The sequence below is a fragment of the Aulonocara stuartgranti genome, assembly GCF_965226115.1.
Source record: "Aulonocara stuartgranti genome assembly, chromosome: 4".
Lineage (NCBI taxonomy): Eukaryota > Metazoa > Chordata > Actinopteri > Cichliformes > Cichlidae > Aulonocara > Aulonocara stuartgranti.
In genome coordinates, this window is record NC_138942.1 from 34,563,334 (window position 1) to 34,588,282 (window position 24,949).

At 42.6% G+C, this 24,949-nt stretch overlaps 2 protein-coding genes across 15 annotated transcripts in view; one reads left to right on the forward strand and one right to left on the reverse strand.

Moving 5' to 3' along the window:
• nfixb (nuclear factor I/Xb) overlaps positions 1-8,599 on the forward strand; it is a 135,184-nt gene extending 126,585 nt beyond the window's left edge. For all 14 annotated transcript variants that reach the window (XM_082529186.1, XM_082529189.1, XM_082529192.1 and 11 more), the window contains one exon: positions 1,893-8,599. In XM_082529186.1, the coding sequence (XP_082385312.1) occupies positions 1,893-1,907 (15 nt within the window). In that variant the 3' untranslated portion in view covers positions 1,908-8,599. The remainder of the gene's footprint in view (positions 1-1,892) is intronic.
• Positions 8,600-12,286: 3,687 nt separating this feature from the next.
• On the reverse strand, positions 12,287-22,884 carry rad23aa (RAD23 homolog A, nucleotide excision repair protein a). Its single transcript, XM_082530761.1, has 9 exons — positions 22,603-22,884; positions 21,607-21,768; positions 21,285-21,487; positions 18,947-18,990; positions 18,280-18,407; positions 16,951-17,038; positions 15,660-15,790; positions 15,415-15,576; positions 12,287-15,294 (listed from the first exon to the last, which is right to left on the reverse strand). Exons 1-9 carry the CDS (start codon positions 22,666-22,668, stop codon positions 15,181-15,183), a joined length of 1,098 nt encoding a protein of 365 aa, XP_082386887.1. The 5' UTR covers positions 22,669-22,884; the 3' UTR covers positions 12,287-15,180.
• Between the last annotated feature and the right edge of the window lie 2,065 nt (positions 22,885-24,949).

Below are 24,949 nucleotides of genomic sequence, written 5' to 3' on the forward strand. Positions count from 1 at the left end.
TTCATGCGACCTGTTAGAGTCAAACAAAACAAAAGGCTGCTTCCCTGGAGGCGCAGAGTAGTTTCCAAGGCTTGACTTCTAGAATGTTGGTGCACCAGCCCACAGTGCCAGATCCTGGAGGCCAAGCAGGGCAGCCAACAACAGTGGCGGTGACCCATTTCTGCTCCTTGCTCATGCTGAGGAGAAGAAAACTCAACGTGAAGAAGGCGCAAGTGACACAGAGCGCCAGACTGCTATCTCCCTGCTGCTGCTTGGCTATTAGGAGCTATTAACTACTCAGCCAAATTCAAGACATACTGTACTTCTCTCCAGAAATGAACAGACTCGATGGTAATAAGCTGGGCTAGAGGCCCAGATGACAATTCTGTCATTCACTGTATTTAAAAACTAGAGGAACCCCCTGAAGCCAAAAGCCAACACGGTGTGCAGACATTTTCAGAAACCATTTGTGGTGCAGTTGCTCTTTGGATGGGCATTCGTTATACAGCTGGTGACAGGTGTGGCTACAGGCATTGTTTTCAGGTTGATCATCCATGCTCCGAGGTGAAGGTCACAGCAACCTCATGTGAGAAAACACCTTTAATTTGGCAGGAATGTTCACTTACACTAAAGGATGAACTGATTTGGATTTGGTGCAAATTCTTGTGTATTTACTCAGATTATGACAAACTTTCACACCAGTGTGTTAGAATAAAAGATGATAGCATTTCATAACAAACAGGTTAAAGGATATCATCATATTTTTCTTCAAACACATTTATGGGCATTATCCGGTTGTTCAGTGATGACGTGACGAATCCTACTTCCGGGCCTAAAGTAGTCTGTGTTTAATATGGCTTTTGTGTTGTTAACATGTTTAATGTTATGTATTTTCTTCTATTTAATCTCAAAAAGCTCCTAAAACAGTCAGTGATCCCTGTTGACCTCCCTCGGCTTTTATTACCGCTAATCATTTATTTAAGCTCAGTTTTTAAAACCTTAGGATGTAACTACAGCCCAGCCCATGCAGCAGTATATGAATGACTAACCTCGTATTGTGGATGGATTATCTCAGTTGTTCTCCTGGCTGAAGTTTGGTCCTTTTACAGCATCCTGCCATGCAATTACATTTGTTCCTGACCACCGAGAACACTCACGTTAACTTTTATCGAGTGGAAAAAAAGTTAGCTTGTTTATATTATGCTAACATAGTTGTGTCGCTAGCGGTCACGTAGCACATCATTATATAGCAGCTAGCCCAACTTCAGTAACCCTACAAACGTCACTGCTGTTTAGTTTTCTGTCTTCATTTATGTTGGAAGTGATAGCAGAGCTGTACGTTATAATTTGTTTCCAAAACCCCGCAGTCAGGACATGCTATATTGTATTTAGATAGAAGCTAGCGAGCTAACTCCCTGCTAACTTCTAACTCCGTTAAATGTCATAAATTTCGTTTTCATGGATGTTAAACTCAATTGTTACACCTGGTAGAGCAGAACGCTGATCATTTTATTAAAGATGAAAGACTTTAGACAGTTTTTCAACTCTCAGTAATGCCATAGTGATCGTTTGATATATGGACCTGCAGCGGAGTTTAGGCCCAGACACGGCTAGTGACGTCAGACTGAACAATCGGATTGATGCCATAACGGAGAAACAGAGAGAAGATTGTGGTGATGTTTAACATTTGGTAGGAGGCTGAAATGACTGCACTAACCTTTGGTGGCCAAGAGTCAGACACGCAGGTAAACTGCAGCTTCACTGGTTGGTGGAAGCTGCAAAGTAGTAATCCCAGTTTATTTTGAACAAACACAGTGGGTCACATTTTGTGCACATAAAGTTTATTTAAGCTGTTTACTATTTTTGTTAGTAACATAATCTCATCCCGTCTTTCCCTCTCTTTTCTTTTTCAGTCTTGGTTCCTCTGACAAGATCTGTGTGCAAACCAGCAACTAGAATTCTTTCTTTGCAATCAGAAATAGAAAAACAACAACAAAAAACACAAAAAGAACCAGAGAAACAACCCGCAGGATAATAATTGTCCTCCAACCCACCCACCGACTGGCCCTGACAGTATGTCTCACCTGATACAAAATGTAACCAGGCAACGCAGGAAATTACAGCAGCATGACGCTTTTAGTGGAACTCTGGACTTACTTACACACAGTCAGAGGCAGGACCCGTTTCAAGCAAAGATGGATACGTTGAAAGACGAATAGATGGACAAGAGGATGCCGGGATGACAGGGAGAAGGGGGGGTAAGGGGACGGCAGCAGCAAGGAGGCATCTCTCCTCAAACCACCGAACCAGCACAGCAGCGCAGGAGGAACCTGAGGATGAAAACCGTCGGCTTCTCCTACTTTATAAAGACGCATTGTGTAACAAATGGCTTAGAAAAATCAGTTGTCTAGCAAATACAAATTCAAGTCACAGTCTAATCAAAGCAATTCGGTTTCCAGGGAAAGCTGCAGTCCACGCTCCTGTGATGTCTGTCATCACTCAAAACAAAATCCAAATGACCAATGTTTCTATCCTTCTGAATGACCTAAAATAGCCCCTTTCACCCTACTACTAACTAGTGACCATGCCAAAACTTGATTAAGGGTTGCACTACAAGCTGAATCAATTAACACTAATCTTAAAGATGTGCACTATTTACCTACAAGGCATGGGAGGTAAACCAGACTTGCCTATTTTAAAAGTTTTAAAGAGGAAACAAACCTGAGGTACAAGAAGCCTTCACAAGTCCTCAGCCCCCATCTTTCAGTTCGACAGATCATTGGCCTCCACTCACTCTCATGTCTCCCCACATTCAGAACAATCACTCAGTCTGTGCCATGACCACAGCATGTATGAAAACACACACACACACACACACACACACACGTGCCCAGTCTCACATTTAGGTTGTAGTATTTATAGGTGGTGGTGTTGTGTTATTTCATTCTTATTTTTTTAAGCCCAGTGAAGTCTTTCTACCTTAATTAGATATCCAAACATTGTGCGCGCACACACACACACACACACACACACACTGAAAATCGCAGTGTGACTATATAATTACTGACAGCTTCACAGCTACAGGCAGCAGCTATTGGTTCCCAATTTGCCCTTATGTAATGTAGATGAATGATTTTATTATCTCTCGTGTGTTCTCTTATTTGAATTTATTCCTCTTTTGGATTTGTACTATTTTATAATTGTTTTGTATTTGAATGACAGCACCTTAAAGAGAAACACAGTCAGAAGCGGTATGTTGAAGCAGTGGAGACAGGGTGGTTAGCTTACCCAGATCAAGTAGCGCTTGCAAAAACATTTGGGAAATATGCTTATTTGCTTCTTTTTCCAGGGAGTTGAGATGAGTTGATTGATACCGCTACAGCTGGTTGGCTTAGCTGAGGTTAGCTGGCTTGGTTCTGTCCAAAGTTAATAAAACCACCAAACCTGCACCCCCAGTGACCGTTTTGATTATATGATGATTTTATATCGACGTATCCGTGCAGAATATGAGCAGTTTTAAGAGGGTTTAGACCCGAAACCCGTTTGGTCATTTTTTTAGGAATGTTGAAATCAACTCTGCGACGGTTTAGACGGCAGCTCAGGCGTTTTGTAGCTTTGCAATGCAGTGTCCTGTGAAAACACCGTTACTGTGAGAATCCTAGAAAGAACAAAGCATTTGAAAGTAATCCACTAGGTAACTAGTGTTGATTGTATATGTTAAGTCGAGCTTTTTGGCAGTTGGACATCATAAGCTAACTGTGGCTTTGACTTAAAACCCAGGAACACAGGGCAGCCACATGCAAAAGCATGACTGCTTCACTAGAAATTCAGAGTTTATATCAATGAAGACGTCAGTTTAGCGATTGAGACCATGAATTCATTACAAAAGTACTTCTTGAGGTCAGAAAGTGATACGGAGGATCGTTTCCTCATAGACTTGGATACAATCAGATTTTGCAAACAGGAGTCGCCCCCTGCTGGCCATTAGAAAAAGCCCAGGTTTTCAGCACTTCCGCTCTAGCCTCACTTTCCACCAGAGGTGGAGCGTATATTTCCTTAGTTGACACTTCACTTTGCTTTTATCCTGATTCTAGTACATTGGAACTACCCTGACTAATTCAATTTTATTTAATTTTATTTATATAACGCCAAATCGCAATGCCAATTGCCTCAAGGTGCTGAATATTTTAAGGCAAAGACCCTGCAATGATACAGAGAAAACCCCAGTAATCGCATGACCCCTGTGAGCAAGTGCTTGGTGACACTGGCAAGGAAGAACTCCCCTTTAACAGGAAGAAACCTCCAGCAGAACCAGGAAACCTCGGCGACTGTTTGGGGTGAAGGCAGTAAGATTCACACGAATGCGGGGACCCTCGTTACCTTTGAACAGAGCCACCTAGCTGCTTCATGTGAAGGTGACCCATCGAACAAGCATATTTTCCAGATGAACGTCTCCTGTAGAACAACACGATGCAGGGTTTTGACAATCACAGGAAGCTTATTTTTCTGGGAGATCGCCTGCTCGGCCATAACGGTCAGGGGAAGAAGACAAAATAGTCGCGCCTACTATTTGGATCCAGGTACAGCTAGTGGCTGCTGGTGGGGATGTACGAGTGATAGAAAACAGATCTGAGGAGGGAAGGTTGCTGAAGATGGGACCCAGAGTTAAGGAGAGAGTAGCTCTTCTTTCTGTCTCCCTAAAGTTTACCCTGTTGTTTACACTCCCAGACGAGCCGCTGCTCCAAGAGCAGAGGGGGCCACACTGCGGAGCAAAATGAATATGTGACATATCTGGCTGTTTTTGGAGAGGGGACGAGAGCCGAGGCTTAGCAGTAGGACGGATCACGGGTGTGCCCGTTTAAACGCCGGTGCACAGGATCACGTAAAGGCTGCTTGGTAGTGTTGGATATAGCATTCCCACAACACACACTTACACGCACACACACGCACCAGCACTCCCACTGAGCTACGGTGAATGGAAGAGCCCTTATAGATCAAAAAACTGCACTAATACAATCATGCCAGCCAACCTTATCAGACTTTTTTTTGTAATGGTTACAATAGATCGACCACCACTTAGTATTGCAAATCAGTGGATGTATTACTGGGATGGAATCACACTTGTAGAGCACAGATCGCCACTTCTTTAAAAAAAAACTCCACACAGACTTACGAAGACCACTCACTACTAACACGTCCCCCGTGCCCGACTCAATTCAAAGGGAAGTCTTAAAGATAGACAATCTGAGGAGGCCTTTATGCTTTCAATCATTATCTAGAACTATATAAAGAATCAGCCCACAAATTTAGCCCTACTAAAAAGCTAATCACCCATCCAACCTCACAAAATAACTGGACTGCCTGGCCACGTTCTTCACTGCAGGGAAAAGCGCGACATAGCTGGCCAATCGATGGCGATCATCTCATCAGCTTCGTAGAGAGATCTAGCTCCGCTGAGTAAGACATTAACGACGGCTAAAGGTGATTTCTTTTCTAATCTATGGAAGTGCCTCTGTATTCCCATTATGCAATTTGTCAAACATGAATTCAGGTTCTTTTTCTCACATATAAGCTATAGTGAATGGTGGAAAAAACATTTATGTCAGTAGGGGGAGAAAAAAACACGTTGACAGCTCACTAGATAATCACAAGCATCTTTATATATAATACACATATATATTTATAGATATATACTTTTTTTATTTGCAAGATAAGCTCTGTGGCAGTCTAGTTATTTTTTGAAGCATGGCGTACATCGCACAGTCATAGGATGCATCTCAGAAAAAAACCACACACACAGAAAAAGCTGATTTGAGCTAAAGTACCAGTTTGTAAACCCGCTCGCACCCGCGTTACAGGACATAAAGCTAAAGGACGGCAAACGCAACAGTAGATACATAGACAACAAGTGATGATGACGTAGTTGAGGTTAAAAGATAAAGCAGATTAGGTTTTGTTGTTTTCTTTCGTGTCTTGATGGGAAGTATTGTTCTTGAAACTAAATGATGTATGTTGATTGAGCCATGTGCAATGCCTTGGTAGAGGAATTGTGTTTGTTTGTTAGCGATTGTTTGAGGGTGTCACACAGAAAGAGGGAAACCCTCTTCTTTTTTCTTTGTTTTATCTTTTTTGGGGGGGAGGGGCTTTTGTTTGTTTTAAAGTCCACCTGCTCCGGGACTCTAAATATGAGAGCAGCGAGAAAAAAAATCCCAGTCTTTGTAAGTAAGTTTGGGGAAATTATTTTACATTTTTTTGTTCATTTTTAAAAACTTCATTTCTATTCATTTGTTTTCAAAAACCATGGGAGGGCTGAAGGAACAATTTTGCAACTCGTAAAATATATATCACTATGACAACTGGTGCTTTCGTAAAAGAATAAAGTACATTCAGTCTCTATTATACATAAATAATAATAAACAAGAACTAAGTGTTATCATAAAAAGCAAATTTTAGGAAAGTGTGCGTTATTCTATTTCTCTTTTTGTATTTACCGAGGGAGGGGGGCGGGGGGGTGAGAGGTTCATTGTAGGACAAAAGGCATTTTTCCTCCCCGAACTTTATCGCCACTGCAGGACAAACAAACAGGGAAAAAATGAAAATCACGTCAGATCTTGTTTCTTTTCTTTCTTTTCTTCTCCATCATGTTATGTCCAACACATCTAGCGTGGGACAAAGACAAGATCTTCCCCATTTTTGGGAGATGCACAAGTACGGATTCCCCAGTCCAAACCACCGATGATGACGTCCATAGAAATTAAAGAAAATGTTTCTTTTATTTTGGTTTTTTAATGTAAATGTCTACTTGTTTAAACAAGAAAGAAAGAAAGAAAGAAAGAAAGAAAGAGGGAATCAGCGGCCTCTGTCTGGCTGGGGGGGGGGGGGTGCTGTCATCAATTTACCAACAATGTGAACCCTACCCCCCTATCCCAACCCTCCACACACACATGCACACACACACACACACACACCACCATCCTCCCCCAATCCCCTTCCCCGCTGTAAATGATTATAAATATTTGTTTGGTGATGTAGTGCTATAGACTCAGAGCATCTTTAAAGGTTGTCCCTAAAAAGTGCCTTTTGTTCACAGATTCCATCTTGTAATCCTGAGTGCCCATCTCAAAAAAAGTCCCCTCCTTCATGCTTCTTCTGTATCTTTCTCTTCCTATTCTTCAGAGCTTTTTCAAGCAGTATACATAGTACTAAAGGAAATTGGTGTGATTTAGTTCCTCTTTTTATTGTTGAATTATTAAGAAAAGACGTAAAAAAAAAAAGACAAAACCTAAAAACAAAAAAAAAAGAATATTTTCTGTCTTGCTTCTCTTCCTCTGTATCTTGTCGTCTGTCTAACTTGGACACTGGAGTAGTCTGTAGCCGCGTACCCTTCTCCCACTTCCTTCCTTTTCTCCCTTTTCTCTGAACGGCGGGGTTAAAAAAAAAGAAGAAGAATACGCAAAGGTTTTTTTCTTTTGTTGTCTGAGCAGAATGCAGTTAGCTCACATGTTATTCTTGTCTGTACGCTTCACATTGTATTACCATACCCATCTTCTTCAGCTTCTCCATTCAAACAGCTAATGTAAGTGAACAAGTTACACCACAGGGCTCTGGGCTGTGCTGAGGACAAGGGCACAGGATGAGAAAAAGAAAGAAAGGTGGAGGGATAAAAGCACGAGGAATGTGATACTGGGCTTTAGGCGAGGGTGGTGACCAGCAGGACTGCTAGCGCAGGCAGGTTTGTTCGTTTGCAGGTTTCCTTGTTTCTGTTTTGTAATTGAATTTGAAATTTTTTTATTATTTCGTCTTGATGGACGATGCATCGTGACCTGGTTATGCATCTGGAGAACGAGTGAATGAGAATAGCTCTTGTAAAGAGAAGAAAAAACCATGAAAAATGACTCAAAGCACCTTAAAAACAGAGCGGTGCCACAGCACAGAGACTGAGATTCAGCACAATCCTTACAAAATGTGACTTATCGATCCATCACTATCCACCATGCGGTTCCAAATCCTGTAAACATTAGATGTAAGCACCGTGAGGCTCCACCAGCAAAATCGAGGAAGAAAAAAAAAGTATATGCAACGTTTAGATGTCTTTTTTTTGCATTAAGCGAATGAAGCCAGCAGCAGTATTATCAGTGAAGCCTTGACGAGTGAAAGCGCCATAGCTGAGAAGCCATATCAGAGACAAACAGGTCACACAGCAGAGCGAGTGCGCGTGTGTGTGTGTGCGTGAGCGTGTGCGTGAGCGTGTGCGCGCTTTAGTCGAGAGGCAGGCGTCTGCAGTATCCGACGCCTGCACCGTTCAAGAGCCCAGTCGGACCCTGTGGCCCAACCGTCAGCATGTTTCACTTTTACGTTTTCCTCGCTCAGTTTCTATCACTGTTTTAAGGATGCTGTTTAGCGATTTAGTGACTGAGCTCCCAAGCTAGACTAACCCCGCCACACCCTGAACCCCGCCCACCACAAGTGCCCCTCCCCCTCCTTCCCCTCTGTCAGAGCCGTCCCATCCTCAGACACACCTCCCAGAGCCCATGGTGAAATGCATGTGTTAATTACAGTTTCTTTTCCATAATAATAATAAAAAAACAGTTGATTGAATAAAAGGATGTTCTTGACTGTATCCTGCCTGTGTCGCCTGTCTTTGTTACCGTGTCCTCGTCAGCGCTGCAAGAGGAGAAGCACTCTGGACAGAAACGCTGTAACTGCCTGCTGGGACTGATGAGCTGAGGGAAGCCACACATGCATCTACTAGGAGGCCGAGGGGTAGGCAGGTTTTTGGAAACCAGATGTGACCAGATGTGATGCTGGGTAACAAATTCCTACTGTAGTATGAATTGGGTAACAACCAAAATTCACAGAGCTGTTCTAGGACTGAGCCCATGAACTCAACAGGAAGATGTTTGCAGAGGTCGGAGACGTTTTCCAAACATTTTGTAAGAGTCGGGTCAGATTTACTAACACGCTGTTCCAGCTCGAACTGGGCTTCAATTTAAAATACAAATACTGATTTAATTGATGTGTTACTACTAGAGATGGCATGATACCACTTTGTTAACGTCCAATACCGATCTCATAAATTTGTATAGCTGCCGATACCGATATGAATCTGATATAGTCTATGTTTATAATCAATAAAAAGATGTTTAGTATCTTGATGGATTTCGTATAAGTTCATCCTAAAATTTTAAAAGACAAAACACTAAAGCTATTCTATTCTATACACTGCACCCAAAATATTTCAGTTCAGCTATACTGATCTTGTTATTTAAACTCTTAGCAGAACTTTAAGTGTTTAAAGTAATATTCAAAAAATAATTTAAAATTTTATACAGGTTTCAAAAAGTCTTTGGCTCTGAAAAAAAGAAGTTGCAATATCAGCACAAAATAATGTTTATATTCGACAACTTGGAAAAAAAGCAGGTTGTAGAATGGACCCTTTTATACATAAATAGACATCCAGAGTGGAAAGCAGTGCAAATATGTGCAAACACAGCTTCTCACGACGCTCCTCTTTTAGCAAGATGAGTGCCAGTGTAAGCTGTTTCTATCACATTTAACCTGAGACAGAATTTTGTGTAATTTCTATACAAACTTAACACAAGTATGAAAAAAGTGTTTGTTTTGTTTGTGAAGACGTGAAAAAGTGTTGTTACATTACCATTCAGTTTGAGGGTTACAACAGAAAATGATGTATTTATCGTTCTCACGCAGACGGGATTATTTTACCAAACCAAGGAGATTTGGCCTGATAATTATTTTTATCCTCCTGTAACTTTATTGTATAAAGAGCTAAAACCTCCAAGGTTTCAGGAGTAGTTCGTCGTTATAAGAAGTGTTTGTCAACTAAAAATCAAGAATGTGGGAGTCTGTCTGTGATTCGGAAAGCCCAGCGTGTGGTCCCGACGCAGGGAAACACATTCTGTCTGCGATGCCTACCTTGGCAGCACATAGCGAGGCTCCAGATGCTTTCAGTGTGAACTCCAGACCCCCGACAGGTCTCGCACACAACTACCACGTGACGCATACTGCTCCGACGTGCTAAGGTCACTACCTGGGTTACGCCAAGTTTTGTGAGGTGCTTTTGTGATATTTAATGGATCGGATTACTTTTTTTTCTCCCCTATATCAGATCAGCATATCGGATCGGTCCATCTCTTGTTACTACCACCTAATTCTTTGATACTGCCACTACTTTTAAATACAGGTATATAGCCACAGTCTGTGGCACCATCAGATGGATACACTACATCACAGAGGTTCTCAGTTGGATTTAGGTCTGGGGACCTATGAGCACAGGTCCCAGTAAAGGCTGTTGGGCCCTTGGGCCACCCGCAGGCAGTATGTTTCTGACACTCTGACCACAAACATAACAGAACATTACATTACAGAGGAACCCACCCGAGGGATTGATCAAGTTTTATCTAATCCATCTAATCTAACATGCACGAGTATCCTGTTGGAGGTGATACTGTAGAGCTCTGGCAGTGCTCCTGTACTTCCCCGCATAAAGGAGCAGATACCGGTCCTGCAGCTGAGCTGATGATCTTCTACTATGATCTCCTGTCCAGCTCTTCTTAAGTAACACCCTGTCTCCTGGTGTCCTCCCCACACTCTCACAACTGGGAGAAACTGCAGACCTGGTTGCCATAGGCTTACCTTGGAGGAGCTGAACGTTCAGCAGAGGACTGTAGAAGTTTAGCCAAAAAACCAAACAAAACTAGAGCAAAATCAGTGAGGAGGGGTCAAAAGAGCGCCAATGGTTTGTGTTCAGAACCAGCAAAAGCATTCCCTTCATGGGCGTGTGCACCTGGTGTCACTTTCATTTACACCAAAGGAGGTGAAATGAAATGGTTTCTGATTTCTAACTGGGGAGATTGGTGTCCTTGACACTTAACTGACTGTATTTTGTACTGTGATGACCGAGAGTTGCCTTTATTTTCTGAGCAGTTGACTGAGTATAATGCCACACTTGAGGAACACCGTAAAATCACATAGAACTGAAGAAATCTGGACATAAAGACGACCCATCATACTACTTGGTCTGATGCTTCAGCACTTATGTGAGTATTCATTAATAAATGAATATTTACAGTTTTGGTCAACGTTAAATGTGAGTGACTCAAAACAGGTGAACGAAAACTTCCACCTAACGATGCACTACTATGGCAAGTCCTGCATCGAGAGGCGATAAAGAAGTGTTGATAAATGAGCCGTTAACTATCAAGATGTTTGTGAATTGTTGTCGTCTGTGGAGAGATGCAGTTTATCTTGTTTAGGACTACACGCCTTTAAAGGACCAAATCTGTGCAAAAATGTGGATTCAGTGTCATTTTCTGTCAGGTATCAGTGTCGTGACGTTCTGATTGCAAAGGCACCTTTTCCTTTTGAACATGAACTGCATAAGCAGCAGGCTATCACTGCTAAGGTGGGACGCACCAAGACAGTTAGTTGGAATTTTTTTAAGGACCATCCTGCGTGTTCCCCTGATCTAAAGCCAATTGAGAAGCTTTGATGGATTGATGGCAACAGAGGTTTACAAAAATGGAAAAGAGTTCCAGACAGCAGATGCCATTCGTGCAGCCGTCTTCACCACTTGGAGAAATGTTCCCACTCACCTCATGGAAACACTTGCATCAAGCTTGCCGCAACAAAATTTTGAAGTGATCAACAATAACGATGCAGCTACTCATTACTGAGTTGGAACTTTGAGTTTTGATTTGGGGTGTTTGCAGGGTTTTTTGAGGTGTGGTCTTACAACTTCCTAACTTTTGATCAGCTGTAAAGCAGCCTGTTTCCGTTTAAGCGTCGCTTTGGATAAGCTGGATACTCGGAAAAATGTTTTGTCTCACTCTCATTTCTTCTTGTTGCGTGTTGAAGCTCGAATTGGAACCTAGTAAAGATCCAACCACGCAAAATATGATTTTTGCCATTTTTCAAGTGCACTGTACAAAGTAGGGTGAATGAGCTTAATCATTTCTATTTCAGTGGGTGTTGTGATTAACATTAACTATTTAGTGGATTAAGAGGACATATATGACAGGATTAAGTGTGAGAACATGAGTGTTCATCCTTTCTACCACTGTTCTTTTCCCGTCCCGCTGACATTCCTCAGGTCTTGTGGTTGTCAACAACATTTCAGTTCACCCTCACAATCCAACATGTTTTATGTGAAAACTATCAATAAATTCAGTATTGGCTGTAGTATGGAGCATATTTAACCACTAGGGGGCACCTCCTGACCAGGTGAGTGCATGATGCGCGCAGCGAGTGAGATCCATGCTGATGCAAATGACACACAGAGTCAGAGGCCTGAAAGACTGCTGATATTTAATGTAGCACAGCATAGTCTAAGATCATGTTGATGCTGTAGGACAGCTGTCAGTATAAACTGCCCTCACGCACACACAGGATGAGACTGCAGTTAACAGTTACCGTCTCCTTGCAGACCCGCATCAAGGTTTCCACACATCCCCACCTCACACACCACAAACCGGGGCCCCGTTCTCCGCGTGTGGACGCCTCAAGTCGTTCAAGGTTAGCTGATAATTTGATACGAGACCTGGACTGTTTCGGTTCTTTGAAGCCAGAGTTGTGGAATCCCACTTTTGCACTCATTTTCTGATCCAAATGTCTTAATAAAATCCATAACTGCATCTTTAATCTTAACTGTATCTATGCATGACAAAAAACCCAAAAAGAACGCACAACCCATTAAAAGATAGACATCAGAATGACAATGTATCTTCTTAAACACTAAAAATCCTAAATTAACCTGCAGAACTATTTGAAAGCTACTGTGCTGATTGGAGTTCCGGCTCCAGCTCCACGCACTGAGAACTTCATCCGAGGTTATCAGTCCTCAGAATGCTTTCAGATGAAATTAACTGTGCGACAATTTGATCTGTTTTAGCCTGATAGCAGCATGTAGCTGGTTTTAGTCACCCCACACGTGTGAAGAACAGGGCCCGGGTCAGCAAAGCTTCAAAACAGTAATCTGTAGTGGGTCATGAGCCCGTGTGCACATACGGTGGGTATGATGGTGACGATGGATCAGATCTGTTCCTCACATTGCTCCTCATTAGCTGCTCTGTGTGCACTGGTAGCCTTCAATCCAACCCGTGCGCGCCTCCGTGTTGATCAACACTACTGCAAAGTAAGAGCACGGCCTTATGATCGGCGGCAGGTGTGCAAGGGCCAACATCTCAAGTGAGTTTGACTCAACTTCAGTGGGTTTTTGTTCTTAATGATAACTACACATTACACACGGTAACAGGAGGCTAGCTAATCAGACTATAAAGGGAACAGCAGCATGTTTCTCTGCGTGGCCCTCTCAGACTCCGTGTCACAACATTCAGACAATGACGGAGTGAATTTAGCATAACTGAATCTCTGCTTTATTCACGCTCCTATTTAGCCACATCACTTTAAATTCAGTTTGCCACAGACCAGGATGATTACAGGTCATCTGCTCCACGAGGAAGCTGAAGGCTTATTTGATTTCCAGACCTTTCCTTTCATTTTTTAGTGTCCGAAAGCTGATTTAGAAGGAAACTCAAATTTTAAAAAAGAAACTTTTGTAAACACCCAGACATGTCACTGTAGGTAGTAATCAGACAACGAGTTCACTTGTTCTTAAAGAGGAACTATCATGCTCACTTTTAGCACTGCATTTTTATTCTTGGACTCTGCTAGAGAGGCGACGGAAGACTCGCAGCTCAAAATAATCCTCATCTTAAACTAGACTCAAGTTTCCCCCAAGAAACAGAAGATCTGAGCAGCAGGTGGGTGGGGACGCCCCTCTCTGTGACATCATACAGAGCCAAGAGAAGAAAAACTGCCTGAAAGTGATCATTTAAAGCAGTCAGACACCTGCCTCATGTGTATATACACATGGATCGTTAGTTGAAACTCGTTGCTATATTTATTATTCCATAATTTTAACACTACATAAATATGACAGAATAAAGGAAAAGCATAACAAGTCTACTCTGATGCAACCTGTTAGAAAAAGAAGAGGTGGCTACAAAGCTCTGCTAATTAACGCTTTAGATGACGCAGTCTTCTCTGAAAGTCTGTGAGTGAAATTCTTTAACATATAAATTCGCTGCATTAGGTCATTCATTCCTCGTGATTATTGTAGGTTTTTTTTCCTTCATGATTGTCAATTTAGACGTTTGTCTCTTCGAAAGCTTAAAGCCTCATGAGTATGAAGCGATGCAAAGCGATGATGGTGACCTGGCACTGCTAATCCTCGGCACGCACACCTGCCACCACAAATTAAAGCCGTGTTCTTACGGAGAACACCACAGATGTTTACGAGTAGTGTTAATTGGCACAAGAAGCTATCAGCGCACATAAAACCCTCAGATGTTTGAGCGGGCGGGCACAGTGTTTGCAGGGACTCCTGACTGGGCAGCACAAAGTGAGGAACAGGAAAAGCAGATACTCATTTGTCAGTTTAGTTCTCATGTGGGCCGATGGTTCCCAGCAACGTCACGTCAGACAGAGAAAACAAGGGGGGCAGCAAGAACCAGTCCATCTATGTTGTTCCTCCACTGTTAGCTTCCAACACACGAGCAGCTTATACACACACGCACAGACACACAAACAGGCTCGCACACAGATTACGTGCGGTGAGGGGTAACGTGCTTCCTTACAATCGCGGCTACAGCATTAACAAACTTAGAGAATGCCAGATCGATTACTTTTTCAGCTTAACTGTATCGCATCCATCTGCACAGGCATACGTGGACACACACGCAGACACGAGCACACACTCTCACTGCCCCGCCCCTCCCCCCCCACCCGAATGTTCACAAAGCGCGTCTAAAATCAAATTATAGATCTCCCCTAAACAAACCCCACACATTCCATTGGAATTCACGTGGATTTCATAATTCTTCCACTTTTTTTTTCTTCTTTAAAACCGCCCCGACCTTCCTGCACACAACCGTCGACCTTGTGTACTTGTAATCCCTCCGAAACCTAAACCCTCCCCCGTCTCCCCTTCCCATCCCCCTGCCCCGCCACCCCTCTTCTCCCACCCCCCTCCACCCTTCTCCCATCACTGGCTTCCCCCCCTCCTGTTTGGGATGAGCTGAGGTTGTACAGTAAAATCTGGGGGTGCAGTCTTTATGCTGAGCTGAAGAAGAGGGGTGAAGGGTAGGAGGGAGGAGCAGGAAGGCAGTGACCCTCTGCCGTTCAGTCGTCTTCCAGTCCCTGGTTGAGGAGAAAGTTGGCCGCCAGGTTCTCGTTCTTCTCGCAGGCAAAGTAGGCCTGAATGACCAGCGCCTCAGGGAAACCCAACGCTTTTAACTGCTCCGTTGGAAGTCATGGAAGAGCAGAGGAAGGAGAAGAGGAAGATGGGCGTTTAAAACCAACCGCCTTTTTTTAATTAAAGAAAGTGCTGATGTTTAGCCTTTACTCTTCGCTCACCCTTTCAATGGCTTCCTTCTCCTGAGGTGTAACCTGGATGTAGTTGACAGGCGCGCCTTCCTCCCCTGCTGCCCCCATCTCTCCAACCTCTGGTGCATCTCCCCCCTCTCCCACTGGTTCGTTCAACATCTGGATAAACAGCTCCTGATGCTGACTGATTTGCTAGTTGGGAGAGGAAAAAAAGAAGAATTTAAAAAGCTTCTCACAGAGACGAGCAGCAGGAGGACTCGGACAGGCTGTGGTACCTGTAGAAGCTGAGGATTCTCCCGGCCTAGCTGCTGGAGGAGAGCGGGAAGCAGGGCGGGGTTCTGCTGGATGGCCTGTCTCATGTGCAGGAACTGGGGCTGAGTGCGCAGGAATGCAAGCGGGTTCTCTCCTAGAGCACAAAAAGAATGAGCAACAGTGAGAGTTTTGTCCTCTTTCAACATTTCCACCAGGAAACTTGTGCGAGCCTGCAGCTGTGACCCATGTGTGTGTTTGGGATTAGTTACATCAACAATGTTGCACACTATGACTGCAGCACGACCAGCTCAAACAGCTAATCACTTATTCTTTGATAGCAAAGACTGAACAGCTGTGCTGCATGCATTCATGTCCACAAGGACCGTGATGTCATTTTAACACCACTCTAGTTTTGCCTCTGCACACCACCAGCTCTGCACACCACCAGCTCTGCACACCACCAGTGGCTTTTAATTCAAATCTTGCATCTGCTCAAGCTGTCATGTAGTCACAGGCCTCATTGGGCCATCAAACTAAGTCATTTGTCTAATTATTTTTGAGGATCTGAAGATGGACGACTGTGTACAAGTCACCCAGCCCCCCCACAATGAACTGAGGAATCTTTTTGTTAGATGATGTAATATAGTTACTGATTTTTAAAGGTCATCTTTTCCAGTCTTACAATTATTACCAAAAACCTTCTTCCACTCAACCTCCTCCACAGCATGCAGAAATGTACACGATCTATCAAACACTGAACCCTTGATGTATTATTAAACATTAAACATGAAGCGATGCCACAAGTCAGTACGTACAGCTTTACATTATGTTTGTAACTAATGACTTCTCCCATAATCCCAAACAGGCTGCATAGTAAAGAGTGTATTTCTATCCATGCATGCAGATCCACGATGAGTCTCCTGGTAAACTAACTGGAAATCAGAAAGAGGCTACAGGTGAGCTGCAAGTCTGCAGTGATGTGATGGACGTGCAGGTTTGATGCCACCTAACAGGTTTAACAACACTTCATACAAGCCTGTGGTGGAGAACCGCTTAGCCACTACTGAGTCACGATGAGTCATCTTGCAGTGACAGTTATTAAGTGTAGCTGTGTCTACACCCCTGAAGCAGTCACACATTCCAGCGCTCTGGAAAAAAATCGTATTTTTGACGCGAGACGTGTTTTTTCTACCTTTTAAAATCAAAGCTTACACAGTGCCAGTGACTGTGCTGTTTGTCACACAGCTGCCAGAGATGCACAAACACACTTGACACCATGTTTGTGTTTGGATCACAGCGAGTCGGATGCCCTACCTTCTGGTACAGACGGAGCTTCTGTGGTTCCAGATGTGGGAGCCTGCGCTGGGGGATTACTCTCCTGGACTGGGCTGCTAGGGATACCCTGCAAACAACAATACAACTGTCAATCACACCCACAGACATTTAAGCAGGCTAAGACCATTAAAGTCTACGGTCATACGGTCATTCTGCAATAGCCACGCTCTGTGGCACACAGGCATATTTCACTCTTTATATACCACAACATCAACACAACAGCTAACAGCCACAACCAATAGTAGATATTCAAAGACATGTTTGGCAGTTAAAATCATCTATTATTTCTTGCCAGTTAGAAAGTACATCGACATCCTATGTTTTCACTCATAAATCAAATGCTACATTTTTTTAAAAGAATAAAAACATAATCAAAACATTGAAGTTTTTATTTGACATCATGCTTGAGATTTATCTGCCATATTGGACATAATGCAAACCAGTTGCTAGGGAAATGTGTGGTTGCTGGATGTCTCCAAATACTCTACAAGCTGAGCAGCAGCACAACGTGAGAAACTGACGCAAACCAGAGACGGAGAACGATGGCCTGTACAGTCAGAGCTGTTCCTAAGCGCTCCAGCAACATGTTTCCAAAGGAGCAACTTTCACTTTGAAGGCAAACTGTCTCCGCTTCAGGTTTATGTTGCACAGATTCAAAACAGCTCCAAGAGCAGCTGAACAGCACTTGTGTACACGTCTGTCACTTTCATTCACACTAGGACAGCAGCTATGTGCTACTGACCACTCAATGAATACTTGTCTTTCCCGAGGGACAGGTGGTTGCCAAGAGGTGACTGACCAGTGTGCAGGCCTGTTTGACGGGCTTCAGCAACATTTTCCCTCAGTACCAGTGGTTGCCAGATAGTCTCTAGGCCTGTGTGACTGCTCCCACTGTCACCATGAGTCCAAACTGGTTATTGGTCACATGTTTGCAAAACCTCAATACTTTTCCTGAGCCCATGTGAAGGATGAGTATTTCTGTCTGTTGGTCTGTTAAATTAGAGCTTACTGTAACTAATATTTGCAGAAATGCTCTGTTAAAAGACCAACATGTCTGTCTGTGCTGCAAACACCTGAGAGTGAGTCTCCTATACACACAGAAACAGATGAAAGCCATTTTAGCCGCACTTATGGCTACTGTGGCTGAATCACTCATCTCTGTATGCAAACATCTCCCTAGTGTCTCAGCGTCACCAGCAGCAGCAATGCAGCTACTGTGTTTTCATGCAGTATGCATTGTGGAGAGTGACGCCCACCACCTTGACTAGCTCGTGTTATAACGCCCTCCCCTTGATGTGTGTGACGTACAGTAAGAAGGTACTCCACGGCTCTGTGGGGGTTGTTGAAACTGGCCCGTAGCGCAGCCACAACTCTCTCCCTTTCATAGCCCATAGACATGATCTCCGTCAGCATCGCCTCATACTCCGCTCCGGTCACTGAAAGGGCACATGTAAACGTTTGAAACAAACATGGTATGCTTGTTTGCAAATCAACACATTTAAAAAAAAAAATCCTCTGAAATTTCATCAAACATTTATCGTACTGACAAATTAAATCCACTTTGTACAATCGAGACAACTTTCAGACTCCGAGCTTTTACCATGAAAACACTGAAATAGAATCTCAGCAAACTTTTTATTACAACATGATTTAAACAGAATCACTTTACGCATACACTCCCCTCTCTTATAATGGGAATCCCCCGTTACTCATAGGCACAACAAGAGGCGGCTTGCGTTTGTCAGAGCCTAAATATAGAAATGGCATGTAGCACACTGCAGCCAGTTAAGTCCCACTTTTACAACAGTAACAGCTTCTGGTAGTTCATGTAAGCGTTACACAACACAGGCTATTGTCTGTCTCTGTACAGTTCACTTTTAACAGCTACTTTTTAAATAAAGCTATTTCATTAAGACAGGCGCCAGCTGCTTTTATCCGATCCTGCGATGTAAGTCTGATAGCTTGCTTTACCTACCCAGCGTCGAGGATGCATCCAGGCCCTGACTTCCACCACTGGAGCTACAAAAAAGAAAGTTGGAGCGAGGGAAAAAATATACATTAGACAGGTTTCCTGTGATTTCATGTGAACGGAGGCTGTGCTGAGAGAGGCACCAGGCAATGGTGATGGAGGTGAGCTTGGTGATCAACATCTGTTCCATCCAATTAACAAAAAAACAAAACAAACAAAATCATACAGGCAATGGTTAAACTGGATTAAAACACATTTACAAAAAACAACAACAAAACAAACACGAACAACAAAACCTCAGTTGCTTCTAAAAGCCTGTGGACTTGATGCCCCACAGAAAGTCTAAAATATAATATTCACTCCTATACGCTTGGCCTTTCTTAACCTTCCTCACAGCATTAGCAATTAGCCAAGAGAGTCCGCTGATCACGTAACGTCAACAAGCAGACATTTCTCAAACAACCACAAATTTCACAAAACTCAAAAAACACAAACTCTGGTGTAACTTCAGACAATTTTATCACCAACAACACTGGAGATAGAGCAAGTTCAGATTAGTCAGGAGGCTGCTGCATTAAACTGACTGACTAAGCAGGTAAGCTAACATGATGAGCATAACTAAAAGCTGGTTTTAATGCCCATACAACCAACTGTATGGCTCAGTCAGGTCGAGCTTAGGATTTCTTTTGGGTAACATTAGCTAAAACTTGTTTGCCTGATTTCAGGCATAAACACTAGACTTGAACTACAGTGTCTATGCCAGCTAATTAACCCAAAGCACAGGGAGGCGATCTTTCTAGCAAACCTTTTTTTAATTGAATTATCAGATAACAGTATAAATTTGATGCTACCAGATTCCAATACCAGTTGTAGCTAGGCTAACTGTAGCTTTTTTCCTTGCCATCGTTGCTGCTGGCAACTCACTCCCAAGTGGAAGTCCTAGTTAAAAAGCTTTTCAAATCACTAAATGAGTTATGATGCTAAATTATTTATTATACCACATAATGGTGCATAGTAAGTAACGGTAATAATTAGTGGTACACAGATAGTTGGGCAGCTGCAACTCTGTTGAACAGTTTATTCAAAGCCATTGTAAGTATGTAGATTTAACTATACATGAGTCCAGTACATACAAGCAGGTCAACTCCTGCTCAGACACACTGGAAATGTTTAAAATGGTTTTATTACAGACTAATCATGCACATCTTTTTCCAAGGTATGCCTGCTAAATACAAAGCATAACATTTTGGTTTGTAATTTAGCCAACTTATTGACAAACATGAAGCCTAAGAGCAGATCCCACAGATTTAGATTCTAAGCAGCTGAATGACGTACAGGAAAACACAGGATGACACGAGACAGAAAAGGGGATGGCTCGCTAGTTATCTGCAGCTGATCTTTGACCAAAAAAAAGACAGGATTGATTTCCACTACAAATCTCACTCTAAGAGAATTTCTATATTTGATGGTGATTCTCTTAAATTGATAAATAGAATTTTATTTTAGTCACCAGATGAGGCAGCCCAACCAAGAGTGTGTGCATGGGAAGCACTCCAGTTATGAGTTGTGTGCTCGGGTTAAAACCCTCCCTATTCATATCTTAAAAGTTATCAGCTGTGATATTGACTTGAACAAGTCCTATAATATGTTTTATTACTAAAATGTAATACCTACAGTTGTTTTCATTATTGATTAATCGCGCCGACTGGTTTCTAACAACCAAAGACGGTCGGCTGTATGTCTACAACCAGACAGATATCCACTTAACATGATAAACAGAAGCATTAATCAATGGCTTATCAGCTTGGAGAATTTAAAAAAGGAAAAAGAAATGACTAATTTATGATTGTAATTTCCCACCAATCACTTAATTAATGCACAGTTCTTACAGCTCTAAACATTTCTCACTTACATTCTGGAAAATATGATGTAGTGACATCATCCAGTTTTCTCCTTTATCAGAGTAAACTTTAATGATCAGCATGGCCAATTATCACAGGCAATATTTGCCATGTTTAAAGCTATTGGAATTATTACACTTTGACACATTTTCCTATAAAATAGTTAAGAATGTGCAGAGCTGGCTCTGATGCAGGCCTGAAAAGAGCAGGAGGCAGGACACAGGATGTTCAATTGCTAGCTGTGACTTTGCCTACACTCTTCTCACACTGGCACAAATTAGGTGCATTCAGAAACCAGACAGACTCTATAATATGACACTGGCTGGTTAAAGGCTGTTTAATGTCCGAGCTGTCCAGATCATACAATTATCTCCACTTAGTAGTGTCTACACGAGTTCAGCTGGCAGTGCAGAAAAACAGCTTTAGTAATAGAGAGAGTGTACCTAGCTGGTTGTTGTGGTTCTGTGGCTACGGCACTTGACTCCTCTTTGGCCTCCCCGCTAGGAATGGGGACAGCTGCAGGGGCAGGGGCTGGGGCTGGAGTTGGGTTTGTAGTCGGGGCAGCTGTTGATGTGGAGCCAGAGTCCTGTACTGGGGGTTTGGGTGCTTCTGAGACTGATGGTGAGGCTGCAACTGCAGGCTTAGCCTTTTGTTTATTTAAAAAAAAAAAGTGCTATTAGACTATCAACATATTGTTAAATCTGTTTAACAAGAAAAGAAGCCAAATACACTGATGCCAGCCACAAGTATTAATTAGGATCTCACCTTGGACACCATCACTACAACAAAGTTCTTCTCATCAATTTTGTAGTCCTTAATTGGTGTGTCATCTTGCAAAATTTTCCCAGCATATATCAGCTTCTGCCCGGACACAGGAAAGTTGTCTTTTCCCCTTTCTGCTTCTATCTTCTCTTTCAAGGCCTTCACCTAATAATAATAACAAAACAAGAAACAAAAACCACCCCAGGACTCATTATTATCCATGACATGTCTTCCAGTGCTTGTAATACCAGAGGTTTAATATTAGATGGCCGGCTTTCCTTCAAGTCATTACAAAGCAGGGAGTCATCCTAGCTGACTTCAGCTTTAAAGTTAGGGATCCTAATGCTATAAAATGCAGTGGTCTATTTCACACCTGGTCTATTACGTGTTTACTAAAAACTAAATTTTGGAATGTCACAAGAATTATATCCACTGAGAGTATGCTCGTACTATTTCATTATAATATATCACTTAACAATGGGCCCTGCAACTACACCTTCGGATGTGAGGACATGCTAATAGAAAGAGTCAGTTTCTGAGTGAAGCTAATCGCAATTGGCAGTGTCATAGGCGTTAGCATTAGCAATCACGAGCGTAGTCCACAGCTTGCGTTCATCAAAAAATATTAGATTTAAATCCTAACCCATATCACCCTTTAACAAAGAGTAGTAGCCACACCCGCGAAACAATATTTAAATGATGAAAAAAGTCGTTTAAAACTGTGTCGCTATGACTTTGATAATGGGCTACTCTGCTAGCTAGCTTGCTAACGCTAACTCATCACAGAAGTGAGGCGTCGCGTTGTTTTGCGGTTTCTTGTGGGTTGCCTCTTTGTAACGTGTGCGACTATTGCGAAACCTCCAGTCGAGTCTAGTTGTTAGTCGTTCTTTAATGTGTAATATAAATGAATGGGAAGCTGTCGGGTCTTCACGCAAAGCCAAAACACAGGTCCCGCAGCTAGCACTGTTAGCTTAAAGCACGTTAGCTATAGCCACTCACCGTTTGTTCGGGGTCTATCTCAATCTGAATAGTCTGCTGCTGCAGCGTTTTAAGTGTGATCTGCATGGTAGCGGCGACTGACGCTGGGTCAGAGGTGCTTCAAACGGAGAAACAGCTGCTCGCTAAACAGTTAATTTGTTTTTAAAGTTGGCGTTTCGGGTAAGATAACAACTAGCCGAGAAATGTGTGTATCCATGAGCATTCAGCAACTCGCCATCTTTGGTGACAAGTTGGTGGTGCGGCGAGGAAAGCTCCGCCAGAGATCTCGCGTTCACGTGCTCTGCTCCGTGACTATGGCAAGCTATGGGGTTTCTATCTACACAGTCAGCGTGTCCACATGGGACAATTATTATGAAAATATGGCCAATTAGAGTTACAACAGGTTAAAGTCAGAAAACTTCATGTTATTGTAAAATTTAGTTTATATTATCTGAAATGTGACAATAACATTAACGAACTGGTAGTTAAATAACATGGTTTTGTTGCAAATCAATTAAAATAAACAAAAGAATCAATCTTGTGATTGGGTCACGGCAACTGCTACAATAGTGAGCACCCACAGACCTTTTTAAGCAGCAGCTGTTTTTGTATGACAGTCTGTAAATCAAGCTGTGTAATGATTTCAATTCTGTACCTACAGAGAACAAAGCGTTTTAAACGTTTAGTAACACCTGTGGCGTGGATGCAGTGTGTGTCCGTCTGTATCAAACTATAAGTACAAAGTCCAGAACGCTTAATAATTACATTGGGCTCATGAAGAAAATATTCAAGTTGGAAATGCTTACTGACCTAAACACTCACCGGCCAGGTCATGACTTTCATGTCAATATGGACCAAAGTCTCTTAGGGATGTTTTCCAGCACCTTGTTGAATCTATGCCGTGAAGACTTAAAGGAGTTCTGAAGGGAAAAGGCGGACCCGGTACTCGCAAGATGTACCTAAGGACACGGTGAATGTATGTTCAATGAGAAGAAAATGACATAACAACAGTCAGTGGAAACCAAAACCATCAGCCCTTATCAGACTGGATTTAAATTATACCAATTATGGAAACTAGAAATTCTCCAAGTGTTCATTTTTTCTTTTTCTTTCTTTTGTTTTGTTTTTTGAACCATGAGAGAAGTACTGTCGTTGTGTCTATTATCCCATTATTAATAGATTACCGAAGATATCCAAAGTTTGCCTTTTGCATGGCCACTTTCCTGTGGTGCTTCGATTAGAAATCTACCACATATCTGAACACAAGTACACGAAAGATCCACTTTTTAACTCCTTATTGAAATTGAAATATTACGTAGAGTAACTACAAAAAAGGCAAAATAAAATTCACATCCTTTAACATCCACCAGAGGGCGCTGCAGCTTCCTCTGGACCTACTTCCCAGGCTTTGCAGCGCTTTCAGATTGGCAGTGTCCCCAGCGTTTGGGCACAGATAGTTGTGCTACAATAACAGTCCCATATAAACTCAGCCCTGTATTGATCACAACTGTAAAGTTTAGTTACTCTATGTTGCGCATTGACAAAAACTACCTATAAGGTACACACACACACACACACACACACACACACACACACACACACACACACACACACACGATGAAAGCAGTTTGGAGAATGGTTTGTTGGCATCTTGTTCAAACACACACTGCAAGCACGCAATTTATCAGTAATCAGTGCAGTTTAGTGTTACAGTCACCAGAGGGCAGAGTTTGACCACTCCGAAACACATTCTGATTGAAATGAAGAGGATATAGAAAACATGGGACATTTTTGAGCAATAAAAACCAGCATGTGTGTGAGAGAGATTGTGTTTGTATGTGAGGCTGCTTTGGTTGTTTAACTGAAGCCTTCACGAGAATGGGAACTGGGCACTGTCATCAGACACATGCTGAGCCCGTACTACAGAGGGTGGATGCAAAGGTTTTACTCAGAGTTACACGACTGTGCCTTTTGAGAAACACGGGGAATGAGGAAATAGCTTGTTTCCATTTTACAAACCTTTAGATGAATGTAAAGTGTGGTAGGTGCTACAGTAATCTGTAATATAATAGCCTATGTGTGTGATTTGTTACAAATGCACACAACAATGTGCACATACATTGAGCCAACGATCAGTCAAGTCTTGAGCCAGCTTTGTGACATCAATTTTTTATCAAGTTACCCTCCTTCCATCGTTCACTGCCAGGTTTGCGAGGGTCTCCCTGCCTCTCCCGCGGCTCCTCATCCTCCTCATGATCATCCTCCTATTCTTCTCAAGATTTTTTCCCCCCTTTCAACCTTTATTATACTTGTATTTGGTGATTTTTGTCACACCTGATGCTACCTCTACCAAAGTGGCTTACCCTGT